This window comes from Haliaeetus albicilla, chromosome 12, assembly GCF_947461875.1.
Source record: "Haliaeetus albicilla chromosome 12, bHalAlb1.1, whole genome shotgun sequence".
Lineage (NCBI taxonomy): Eukaryota > Metazoa > Chordata > Aves > Accipitriformes > Accipitridae > Haliaeetus > Haliaeetus albicilla.
Window position 1 is genome coordinate 29332848 of NC_091494.1, and position 13677 is coordinate 29346524.

Genomic DNA, 13677 nt, shown 5'->3' on the forward strand with positions numbered 1-13677 from the left:
CAAAGGAGGAAGTAATTACTGGGCACTGCAACAAAAGACACTCTCCAGAGTCCAGGCCTATATAAGCACCACAGGGCGATGCTTTCTCTCTCTTAGGTAGAGCAGGCGACTGTTGATAAAAGACTAACTTCACTTTTATCACAACAGGAGCAAAGTTGGGGCTCTAGACAGTCCCAAGACTTTCTTATTTGGGAACTGTGGGACAGTATGAATCAGCATACAAGAAAAACTTGCAGAAACGCCACACAAACACTTCGTCTTAGGTGACAAAGTATTGAGTTTGTCTCAAAAGGGTCAGTTCTAAATGGTTCTAACAGGTTGCAAGCCTTTCAAGGCTCATGGGTTATATTAAACATCCACCTACAATATATGCTGGTTGCAGGAAGTCCCTGTCTGAAATAAAAAAAATAAATTAAAAATTACAAGATTTTCCTCAAATCAATTCATGGGGCTTTTATTGCATAGGAGGTCACTGCAGAGTACACAGTCTTACACCTGAAACAGGTATGCCTGAAATGCTGCATTTTTCCACAAGTTGCATGACAGTCCAAAATCAATAATTGAAATATAGTATACCATATCAAAAGTTAACACTTAGCTTCAACAGCATGACAAATGCAGGGTTCTATCTGCAGCAAACAAAGCAGATGCCTAGACCTGAAATGCTCTGTATAAAACCTTCATTCAGCCATCAGACTGATTACATGCCTATATAATTTGACCACTGAAGTGGGATGCCCCTGTGGCAGCAGTCCCCTTGCACAACAGCCAGAATAAGAAAGGATCTGGCCAAGTCTGGGCAGGTGCCATTTGACACAGTGCAGTCTGCATTCACTGCAGATTTCAGGACTGTCACAAACAGAACCTATGCTGATTAAAGCATTTTTCTTTGAGTTGCAGGGGTCAGCTCATGTTTTCCCCAGGCTCCTATTGGGTCTTCTTCCTGTTGATGGGGCCATCAGTTCAGAATCTGCCTGTTAAGGGACTTGGGAAGGGGCTATATGCATTCTACCCATAGCACATGTCCAAGAACAGCAACACAGGCAAGATGTTGTTTTGCGTATGCCCAAACCACTCTTCACAGCTGCACCTCATCCAAAGCACTTCCAGAGCTGCACCTCTCCCAGCCCTGAATTGTCTGAAAAACTATCTAAGCAGGGTTACCAGTCACCAGTGCTCTTCTCAGAAAAGTCCACCTTTTCAAAACAGCCAAGATATCCCCACCACCTCCCACCCACCCTGACAGCAGGCAGGGCTGCACCCTGCCATGGCTTTCCAATAGGTTCAGCACTGAAAAGCAAAGCAGTAATTTATCACAGCAATCCAGCCTTTACTTTTGAAAATGCTGCTCAGAACTGCGATTCATGCAAATCCACCCCAACATGTCCCAGCCCCTCCTCAAGTGGGAGGAATTTTAACAGTTTGTTCTGCTTCTTGGGGATTTAGTATTTCTTTGCAACATTCCTCAGCAGTCTACTGCACCTCTTCCCTGAAGCTGGAGCTGCATCAGTGCACACAGGGGCAAGGGAAGAGCATGTGGGTACCAAGGCTTGTCAGGGCAGGGCTGTGGCACTGTTTTGCAGTGTGCAGTCAAGAGCCTACCTCTCACAGCAGTTCTCCAGTCACTTTAACCACTGAATCACTCCCAAATACTGCCTTCAACAAGACCGAGTTATTCCACCCTGGAAGGCAGGGGGGACCCAGCACAAATGCAGCATGGGTGCTGTGAGGAACAGCATCCAGAGCAAAATGGGATCTGATCCAATGCGATGGTGTGCACACAGCCTCCAATTTCCACTAATACTTAATATTTGCAATAAAGTAGAAGTTAGGACACTCCTAACATACTGTCCAGTTCACCATACAGAAAACAAGTATTTATCTGGAGATTTCAGGCATATTGCTGATCAGGGAAACAGAAGAAGATGCAGACTTTATACTTAACAGGAACTTCTGAAGTGTTAGATAACAGCTTGAGGCACAAAGCATGTCTACTTCTTAGTCCCCAAAGCGGTCTGAAATAAAATCTCCTCACTGCTGCCCTTTCAGCTTTCTTCCCACTTCTGCAGAATATGAGAGGGTCAAAGGCTTAATTGCACGGTGGAATCCAAGCTGATTTTTTAATTATTTTGATTGCAAAAGCCTAGCACAGGTATTCCTGTGCAGAATGGAGTAAAACATCCTGCTTTTTACATCTAAATGTCACAGACTGCGAGGGTGCCACCCTGCTACTTCCACCATCCACTCTGGTCCTTTCACTGTTATGTTTTCTGAGTGCTGGCACTACACCAGCATAGCAAATAAGTGCCATGGCTTGTACAGTAACTCCCCATCTTGGATTTCAAAGTTGTATCAAAGTCCTCTACAACTGAAAATGCTTTTTGCTGGTAAGTTGCAGTTAAATGTACCACAGTATGTGGAGAATTGTTAAGTATTCACCAAGATGGTGTATACCATGCACCAACATCTGAAACAGCATTCTGAGATTTTTTTAAACAGATTTAGGCTACTTTGGGCAAGGTGCAAAGACTCTGCTGTGAAAACCAAGCTTCCACCTGGAATTTTTTCAGTGCCTTACCTTTCTTCTCCTTTTCTGAGAAGAGTGTGCACACCTCTGCAACTACTTACCGCATCAATGTACAAACACACCACAGAGCTGTGGGATGCCATTCTGCAGGTGGTTGCAGAAACTGAATTTTTACATGAGTTCAAAACTGGACAAATCCTTAGAAGAAAGCTCCACTGAGGTTTATGAGATGTGTGAATAATGCCGTTACCTCCAAGGTCCTGGAGTCACACATTGCTGGGAAGGTGGGCTCATGTTCTGCAGAACTGCAACACCCGCTTGCTCTGAGCTCTGCTTCTATAGCAGTATCCCATGCTGGTCACTTTTGAAGACAGTTGTTGAATTTGACAGGATTTTGGCAAGGCTGATTTTGACTTTGTCAGAAAACCTGCCAGCATGCATGTTAACTCAAATATTCAAAGTAGAACAATTTATTAACAACAACATTTTACAACAGTGTTTTCTCTTCAATTAAGCTACAAGATGCACACGGAACTTCCAGGTAAAGGACTGACCAGGTGTAGAAGACTTACAAATCATTTAAAGAATGCCCATTTCATGGCAGCTGCTTTCAGACTGATCATGGTCAGCTTGCCTGCTTGTTTAAGAAAAAAACCCATGTAACTACAGGTGTTTCTTAAATTGATTTCCTAATAAAAATGAAATTTTAGGGACTGTACTCATCTGAGTATCATGCAAAGATCTGAAAAGGATAAGTACAAGTAGATTACACCCAAGTGATGTGATTGTAAATTCATGCAGCATTAAGCTGGTATCAACAAAGCAGTACATGTGCATATGGCACCCCAAGTGTTCTTTGATGATACTGCATTCAAAAGGTGTGTGGCTTTGGTAGGAGAAAAAGCAACTGGGTAAAGACAATTCCATGCTCAATGTGTCTCTGTACAGTTTATTTTACAGGAGATGAGATGAGCACTGTGGTGCATATAAACTTGAAGAACAATATAGGAAAATACAGTTTAACCATATGAAATTGTTTTACAGTAAGACAGAAAAATTATGTATAGGAAATGCCTTCAACACTGAAGGACAAGATCCACAGCTGACATTAAGTAGCTTCCACCAAACTCCACCAGTTTACCCGAGCTGAAGATCTGCCCCTTAAATCTTTTCTGCATTTGACTTCTTAAGATCAGTAAGTGATTCCTTCATGTATCCTTATGGAACAAAAGCCATCCTACAATTTGCACAATGATCCAAGATTTACTAGTTACCCAGACAGAGGCTGCATGATACATAAACTTATTTAAGGGTCTATTCAGCCAAAATTTATGGAAAGTTATAAAATTTTGGTTAAACATCTTTAAAAATAAGTCATTAGTACTGGCAAAAGACAACTTTCCTAGAAATTTAGAAGTATTTAGCAAAAGTACACAAAAAGGACCAAATAAGCGACTTTATTTTAGTAGAAAACTCTGTTTTAGTGTATGACTGGTGATCTGGCCTGCCTTTGAATCCCTGCTGTTAAGAATGTCTGCAGAACTGTTCGGTGGATTTTTCACACTGTCTTGGGCTGACAAAAGAAAGGAAACGATCTAAGGAGGAAAAGAAAATTCTTGTCCAATACTAGTACCTGCTTTTTTCATAATGGATAGAGGTTGCTGTCCCTAAGGAGTGTTTTTGACCTGCTGGAGTAAAAGAGCAGTAAATGGACATCCAAATTCCTTAGGCTATTCTGAAAATCTCAGCCGTCACATGAAAAAACTCCGAAGGAACAAGGAATTTCAGGTGAAGTGTTCCCAAATTCAAATGACTAAGATTGTCAGGCCATGCAGATGTGAGATCCCTGAAATTACTATTCAGCTTTAGACCTCCAGTACCAGAAAATTTCTTCTCAGCAACTGCTTTAAAAAAAGAATAATTTTTTTTTTTATTTTACACATTAAAGGCCTACTTAGGCCCCAAATGCCACTTACTCAACTATTTTTATGCAGAATTCCCTGCTTATTCTACTGAGACCCCTATACTGATGGATGTGTCAGAAGATTAGGTTAGCAACGCTCCTTCAATGCAGTTGCTTTTAAGTCTAACATTTTCTACACCATTTTCAGCACTGAGAATTTAGGATGACTGTGCTGGACAGTAAATGACGAGTGAGACAAAGGCAGGTCTACTGGATATGTGGATGTCCTAAAAGAGTGCACAGTGCAGAGCAAGGAAGGAGGGTTAGGAATCCTGCACAGATCTGTGCATACTGGCTGCTCCTGAGTTTGGGGAATTTTTAGAGTGAATCTGTGTATTTTACATGCTTGTAGCAGATACAATTTAAAGAGGCACTTCAAGGGGAACTACTAGCAGAATTTTAATAGGGTTGTGATACAAGCCATTACTCAGTTACTTGTTAAACCAGTAGCCCTGAAAGACTGCATATATTCAAAATCATAGTCTTGTCCACTCACTAAACCTGAATACAGCAGCTGAAAAGCTTTTGTTCTGAATATCCACTGAGTTTGTCTCTTACGACGCACCTGAAATAGTTCAACTTAATGTAAGTTGAGGGAATTACATTTGAATGTTTCAAATTTATATATTTTTTCTGTAATTATTATGTGGTTAACCTAAGACTTATTTTTTATTGGTCTATGAAAGATTTTATCCATGTACAATTTTTAGAATCAGATGCATCATTAGGCACAAAAGGTTTCTGCCTTGAGGAATGCATGGGATTAGAGATTCAAGTCAAATTGTGCTATGTGTTGGTCCCTTCAGAAAAAATGTCCAGGAAGAAAAAATAAACTGTGACTAGCACAAAAAGGAGTCATTGCACTTCCAAACCTGGTGGCTGATAAGAAAAATCCAAAACAAACCCCAAAATAACCTCTCCAAAAAGCATGCACTTACCACTTTCAGAAAATATCCAAAAGCATGAAGCTTGGTCAGCACATTAAAGCAACAGAGACATTCTATGAAAATTCAAAATTAAAGAAAAGATCCTGAAAACTGGTGTATCTCAGTGATGGAAGGTGGGCTATGGTAACAATGAAGAGGGAAAAATAAGAATTGAAAGATGCACATTTATATGAATAAGATTATTGTAAGACAAGTAATGAGTATTATTTATACAATAGTGCTTCTCAGGAAAAGACAAGGATTTGCTGATGGGAAAGGCTTCATCACTGTTATGCAACAGAAAGACTGTGTGCTCCAAGCTCCTGGAGAATACCTGCACGCCAGGCTTGACAGATTTCCACCTGACTTACAGTCAGTTCAGTGCAAGGGTGCAGGACGTCACAGTGCTGCCAAATGCCAAAAAACATTCTGTAGTCATCAGTGTGGCATTGCCACATACCCATCTCCCACTGGCACAACCAGGTGCTAGTTTGAGAGCCCTGTACCAAGCAATAGATACAAGGGAACGTTTCATCGCTGATTTTCATGTGCTAAGTAAGCAGAATTCGGAGAGTGATGAGCCTGTTACTGTCCCCATCAGGGTCTGAGGAGGACGAGTACCTCATGTTGAGAAGCTCAAATGCCACCGGGGCGGCTAAATATTTTCCTGCCCTATGTGTCTGTTTTTAATTTGAATCTGCCTGTGACTATTGCCCACCTGGTTAAGTTAAATGCGACTAGCAGGCTCCTCTGGTAAAATGTCAGACAACTCTGCTGTGCAAAAGACAGCCGTCAGCCGTTCCCTACCACTGTACGAGTATGGGAGGAATGCCCACACAGCAAGAACCATTCACAGCAACGCTTCGGCAACCTCTGGGACCTCATTCTGCTATTTCAACACATGCTGGGTAGCAAAAAGCTTACAGACTTTCCAGAAAGGTCTGTGATCAGGAAAGCTCATTATTTTGAAAACTGCCTTTTTGACACTGTCTTTTGAAGAGCTAGTTCTTGCAAAGCAGAAATGTAAGGGTGACCAGGACTGCCTCCAGGACATCAGACTCTGCCATCTCTGGGAACAGACCCAGCAGGCTGTACTAGTGCAAAAGAGCACACTAGCTCCTATAAAATAGCAAATATATTTTCAATTCAGAAGGAAACAATCAATTGATCACACCAAGGAGTCACATCTACTCATTCCAGGGGGACCTTCAAGGTGCTGGTCTGGATTTCTTAAGGTGCTTGATAGCGAAGGACCCACCTGGGTAAGCAGTGCTCTTTTTCTCCCTGTGTGTGACTGAAGAAATAGATGGGCAGAGCTACTATTTCACTTAATTTTGGATTTGGGTTTTTACAGCTGCATCAGAAGGTGAGCTGTAGGCCCATGGTCTAGAGCTGCGCTCCTACCACAGCCTGACACAGGGTCACTCGTGTAGCTGCTGGGAACTGCACACATAGCAGCTAGGACTTAAACATTAAGTATTTGAGGTTCTCATTTCTTAATGTTTACCTTATACATGTACTCAACGACTAAGGATAAAAGAGGCTTGTGCCTATTTGTTAGCCTGATTTTCAAAGTCTCTTAACGTGTACATGCTCCTTGTTGTATTCCAAGAAATCTCTGAGTTCCAAGCACTTCCGAAGAGCAAGTGAAAAGAAGAGTGCACATTTCTACATAAAGAGTCTGACTTGCAGCAAATATTTAAATAATGACATTAAAAACAGGGACAAATTTAAAGAGGTTCTGAGGTCTGAGAAATTATGACTGCTACTGAGCATATAAGAGTTTCCTTTGAATGCTTTACAGAAAATTCCTGTTAGGACCCCCCCTGCCAAAAAAAACCCCAACCAAAAAAAGAGGTGATCTGAGCACAGTTCACTGTCACAAGACAGCTACACATGCTGACATTACAGCATAGGGCTGTCAGTTAAACAAAAAGCAACTAATGCTGCAACACAAAACTGCGTAGATGCATAAAGGGTAAGGAGAACCAGAGCTCAAGTTTGCATGCTGCCTGTTATGCACAAAAGGAAGAACAACTTCAGTGTTTACCATAACTGTGCAATATGAGGGGAGCACAGCTACCCCACAGCAGCTCAGGCACGGCTGCAGAAGGGCGAAAAGTATTCTAGAAACGTAAGAGGGATTTCCATATGACTTTCACTGCTGTTACAGTATTTTAACTTCTCTTAAAAAAAATTAAAGCTATCACTAAAGATCCCAGTGTCAAATAATGAAATAACATTCCTATAAGGGAACAAGTGAAGTCTTTCAAAAGATGTTCAACACACAGAAGTGATGAACAAACTTGAGTTATAGACATGAGTGAATCTGGAGCAGATTGGAAATCTGAGAATTACACCTTTTTGGATGTTGCTCTGTGAAAGCAACTGGAATCTTGCCAGTGATGAGAGAAGATTGCACTTGGCCCACGTGGTAAAGGACTTATCGCTTTCAGAGCTCATTAACTCCAACAGGAATCAGCCAACAGCACTGGATCCAGAATGAGTTCTGTTAGGAAATGAGCTGAAAGAATACCTTAGAGAAAGACTTCCAACAAGGACTCTCTGTTGAGTAAACTATGCCAGAAGATGGCTTTGAAGACATAGGTGGACTGGTATGGATGATGAATAAAATGTTCTCATTCTGTGCAGTAGCTGAGGTTAAAGCTGGTAAGCACCTCAACAGCTCTGGCACCAGAGTCAGGACACTCAAAGGATTCAAAGCCATAGGAATTCATGAAGCCCTTGAGCTCAGACAAGGGCCAAAAGGCTTTGGCTGAAGCAGTGATCACCAGGGAGCCAGAGGCTTGACAGCACAAGACAAGTATGTGACAGCATCACTTAGACAAAGAGGGAGCTCCACAGGAGCTGCAGGACTCCTGAAACAGAGGCAGCTTCAACAAAGACCTGGGCAAGGAGAGCTACCAGATAAGAATGAGAGGCAAATTCCCACTAATTGTACCTATTCAGGTGAAACCAAACAGTACTAATCGAAAGCTCACATTCTGCTCTGTGACCACAGAGCCGTATGAAGATGTAAGACAGCCTTGTCACTCAACAAAAAAAGACTGATACCTGTAGTGACTGAAATAGTAAAAACTTGCATCATGTGTGTGAGCCCACCTGCCAGACGAAACAAAATGACCCTTAAGCTCAGTACCTATGGAGGCAAGGGACTTACTTTGCTATTCCCATCAATCAGTTACATTGCAACATCATCATGCTTTTCATGTGCTAGCTATTTTAACATAACATGAAGCTTGATTGTGCTCTGGAGAAGAAGCTGTTTAGGATGAGCTATTGCATGAGGAAAGACTGGGTTCAACTTCATTTTTGCAACTCAATGGAACATGAATAGAGCAATGCTGAAACTCCCAAAGTTACCTTGTTAGGAATGAACACGAGGGCAGGCATCCATGCTTCCCTTCAAACATGCCACTACCTTCTTTGAAGACGCTGTCCGTTCAGAAGCACAGGTGCTCCAGCACTCCCTGACTTGTAAGGAATCACACTGTCCAGGATCCATCAGCCAGAAAAGTGAATGAGCCAGGTAACACTGATCCCACTGTCTGCAATGTTGTATCTCAAGGGAGTATCATCTTTTGCAGGAAATAAGCTGGAAACTGTCTACAAGCAACAGCAAAACTTCCCTAACACTTCCAGTCATTAAAGTCTCGTAGAGGAAGCATCTTACCCATTGCAGAGCAGCACTGCGTGAGAGTTTGCTGGGCCGGGTAAAGATTAACAGGCGGGTACAAGTGCTCTCCTCAGTTTATCAAAGTGAAAAAGAGATAGAGACTCCATCAAGAGAATTATCATTCTGTGCAGCTCACACATGCCTGCAACATTTCAAATGGACCAAAAACTAGAAGTAGGAAAACCGTCTGGAAATAAAACAAAAGGGGAAAAAAAATTTATCAGAAAATACAACTGAGAATTGAGAGCACCTTAAATACACCTTAGTAGAGGAACCAAAATACATTTCAGTCCTCAGAGAAACCTGTGCTAATGGACAATATTTCCAGTCCAAAATGGATAAAATAATAAACATCTTTAAAGAAAGAGGAAAAATAAAGTGTAATTGCTAACAGATTATTTCAGATATTTATTAAGGAGACTACTGTATAAAGTGCACAACTAGCTTGGTTTTGCAATCAAAACAAGAATGTGGTGAGGTGTCATCGAGACTGCTCACTTTAATTTACAATACAGCTTAGAATACAAGGCTTGACCTGAGATGCAGCTCTTAAGTACTCCAGTTATTTTTGGCCATTGAACTTCTGAAAGCTCACCCTGCACCTGTGGTTTATTAAAAAAAAAAAAAAAAAGAAAAAGTGCCTGTCCTCCAAAGTGCATGGTAGAGATAAGAAAAGTATACATTGGTATGCCAAAAATAATTAAAAAAATTAATAGGACAGAAAGGGAATCAATAGGAAGACTGAAAAAGAGATCATCATGAAACTTCCCTGCTTTAGCAGCAGAAGAGGAGTCTAGGGAAACGTACGTACTCTAACTGAGCTCAAGGACTATGCAACACTTAGGCAAACCATGTTTCATTTGTATTGCAATGGTCTTTGCAGGAATTTAGGAGAGACTCTGATAACAGTGTGCTGGATGCTTCCAACACCAAGATAAAATAGTAGTCAGAAATTCAGAAGTGTTTAATGAAGTACAGTACAGGAGGAGTCACACCAGGAACAGCGATCCTGAGCATGCAGCGGTCATGGCATTTCACCTGCCAACATGCAAAGGTTTATAAAGGTTAACGATGCAGCAGAGAAGTGGGTTCTGGAGGCATTTGTAAGACAGGAATTAATCTATACTGGTAAAGAGATGGTTGAGAAAAAGGAAACAATAAGAAAATGCAACAGAATTCAGTTTTAAATAAACCAGAAAAATAATCACTGCAACAGTATTAAAAATGTTTTTCAGATAAGACTTCTCTGTGCCTGAGTTTGTAAAGGGGAATATTAATTCTCAATGATCTAATCAGAGCACTTTGAAGCGGGTGAACAAAAACCTAGAATAGTAATAGAACAAAAGAAGGATGCAATTTTGGTGCTGGGGAAAAAAAGGATGGTAACCATGACACAAAGTGGAACATAACTGTGGATCAAATGAATAGTACGGTTTGGGAAATTGTAGGTAACAACACAGTAAACACTGAGTAAAGGCCACAGTGGTGAGAATCAAGGTTTCTGCTCGATCTAAAGCAAGAATCTTAAGATTCTTGGTATTGTATGAAACGCTGAAAAATATATTAACAGCAACACTGAATAATCAATCAGAAATAACAGCAGGAGAAGAAAATTAATACCTTTTCAAAACCATTCTCCAAGCTACATAAGACTATGTGCCAAGAGCAGCGATGAATTTTTGGTAGTTTGTGGTAAGGGTAACAAAGGAAGAACTCTAAGGTTAAGAATCTGATGCTGCAGAAGTGCTGGGCACCTACATCTACTTTTAATGCAATCTAGCATCACAGATTCATGGCACCTTTGAAAATCAGGCTCTAAAAAGAGAAATCCTACAATTTAGCTGGACAAACATGGTAATTAAAGATACCTAAAGGCTGTGATATTCACCTGAAGGAACCAAGAAAGGGCAATTTAAACCTGGATCCCAAATACAATGTCAGAGGACTGTCTTTAAGGAGATTCTGTGAGAAACATCTTGCATAACCAGGAAAGGTTTTGAACATCTCCTTTATTCCTTGGTATATAACCTCTTTCTGTCATTGAGGGCACTCAGACAGCTAATGAGGTAGGTATAGCACAACCAAGTCTTTCCTGATAAATAACAGTGATGGTAACACTTTCAACCTTATTGATTGGCCTAGAACAGAAATCATGATGATAATGGGTTTATGTATCCCTGAGAGGGAGTATAAAACAGGAAGAACAGGAGTCTTCTCCATAGATTTTGGGAGAAGGGCCATCACTTCACTGCCATGGTGGGACACTGTGTTATATGAAATGAATGTATTCACACAACATTGCTGCAAGATATGCGTGTTTTATAGATGGGGGTGCCAGAAAAGTTAATTGACTTGCCTGTGGCCATGAAAGCAGTCAGTGACAGACCTGGGATTCATGATCAGGACTTCCTTGCCTCCTGCATCATGTTCAAACAGTTATCTACTTGCTGGCCAGAGGCTCACTGCATGGTTGTTCTAACATACTGTATAAAGATAGTCATGCAAGGGATGTAGCACAAAGTCACTGAAGAACAGAGTTCTCTCTATACCAGAAAGCAGATTTCTTCTGGAAGCTGCGTGCAATTGGGAACCTCTGGTGGGAAGCACACATCTGGTTTCTTCACCCTGGAATGTCTGGTGCTTAAGGCTTAGCACAATGAGGACCATTTTAATGACTAAATGTAACAGAGATAGCCCGTACAGGCATAAATTACAAGCTGTCTGGTAGTGGAACAACCTTTTCCCTATGCTCTTCTGACTCTTAAAAACAAAAACATTAGCCTGGTTAATTCAGTGGACTCATCACGTACAACTATAGATCAGTCTATATTTCCATGTCCACAGGTCGGATATCTCCAGTTTTGTGTTCTTTTACCCACAGTTCCCTGTCTTTGGCAGGATCCACTTTCCGAAGCAACTGATCCACGAGCTCTACTGTCTAAAATGAACAAAAGAAGAATCAAAATGTCAAGGGCACATTTCAAGCACAGTCAGTCATTGCTCTGAAGCGTAGACCAGCTATGGGCACGCCTACGTTGCATTTGCAGACAAGTGAGAACCGAACATACGTGAGACTCGGTGGACAACAGCCAGATCTGAATGTGAAGCCTCGTAGCAGGAAGCAAAGAAGAGGCAGACTATTAACGTCAAGCAGAGACAGGCTTTCTATGCCAGCATTGGACAGTTGGTCTCTGACTCCTGTCCTGCAATCTGTACCTTACATGAAATACAACCATGTACTGAGGTCGGCATACATCCCCCATATTTTAATATTTAAAAACTAGCCAGTTTTTTAATACAGAAAAAATACATACTCTCTCCTCCAACAGTGAAACTATTTACCATCTTCCTTGCAAGAATAGATGACCTCAAGGAGCAGTGCATCATGCTGCGAGAGCTAATAATGGCTCATGCTGCCCAAATGTAATTCAGTTCACTGTGTCTCCGCCAGCAAAAAGCTGTGATCCAGCAGTATGAAATGTAAACAGGATCAGAGACTATTAGAAGAGCAGGACTGCAAGGTGGCAGTACCGTACTGCTGCAAACTAACAAGCTGACCGCATACACTTTTCACATCTCCTTTTGATACAGGTCAGTCAGATCAGAATAGGGACCATTCTGCCCAGCTGAAGTGCAGTAAAGACCAAAGGGTCTGAACAAAAAGCAGACTTACGCTTTGGTTGAACATGTCTGTCTCATGCCGCAGCTGTGTATACTGGCAAAGATGCTGCCGAATCATCTCCACCCTTTCAACTTCTAGTCTTTCAAGCTCCTAGACATGAAGAAAAACAAGTCCATATTTTTTTTGAAGGCCCAGAGAAAGGATGACACACAAAAGGTTGCCACTCAGTACGATACTACCCCAGGGACATGCTTTGGAGCTGAAGTCTGTGGTTGCACATCCCTACAATTTGCAGAGTATCAGAGACAGCAAGCAACAGAATTCACTTCAGCCTGAGCTCAACGATAGAAAAGAAGGTCGAAACCTTTCCAAAACTGAGACAACCAAGGCAGAGAGACTGTCTTCAGGGACACTGCAAGCAAGAGGGAATCTGTTTCCTGCAAGAAGCTTTGCATGTTTTGTTGCTAGCTCCAGAAGTTACAGTCATTCCTTGGGGAAGCAGGAGACCACGTTGGGGTGTATGGCTCAGAGGGTCTGACTGCCTCGGTCTAACCAGACACCTGTAAGAGCAGTTCTATCTGTTCACCAGATGATGAGCTGGGACAAGTCTCCACCTCATTCAGCTGGCAATAAGCAGATGCCAGCAACACTTTAGTTGAAAGGTAGGTGATTTCTAACTTTCCTCCTGATTTTTTTCTGCCTCCCTCTTCTCCTGGATTCTGATACTATACCCCAAAATCTGCATTTAGTCCCTCCTTGTCTGAGTGGCAGCAGTGGAAGCAGCATGCTATGAAGTCTGCCTTTAAAGACATATACTGTAATGGACTTTGCTGTATCACTAGAAAGCTCTGTATTCACAGGCACATCAACGGGGTCGAATCTTAATAAAAACTGCTTTCAGAGGGCATTTCTGGTGTCCACTTACTGGGCATCATTGTGAAG

General features: G+C 41.6%; 1 protein-coding gene across 5 annotated transcripts in view; it reads right to left on the bottom strand.

Annotated features, from left to right (window-relative positions):
* Nucleotides 1–2981: 2981 nt before the first annotated feature.
* Nucleotides 2982–13677, bottom strand: part of GAS7 (growth arrest specific 7) — a 107921-nt gene continuing 97225 nt past the window's right edge. For 4 of the 5 annotated variants that reach the window (XM_069798841.1, XM_069798842.1, XM_069798840.1 and 1 more), the window contains 2 exons: nt 12787–12885; nt 2982–12051 (listed from right to left, as the gene is read on the bottom strand). In XM_069798841.1, the coding sequence (XP_069654942.1) occupies nt 11938–12051; nt 12787–12885 (213 nt within the window). In that variant the 3' untranslated portion in view covers nt 2982–11937. The remainder of the gene's footprint in view (nt 12052–12786; nt 12886–13677) is intronic. The other variant, XR_011327172.1, reaches the window with a different exon arrangement.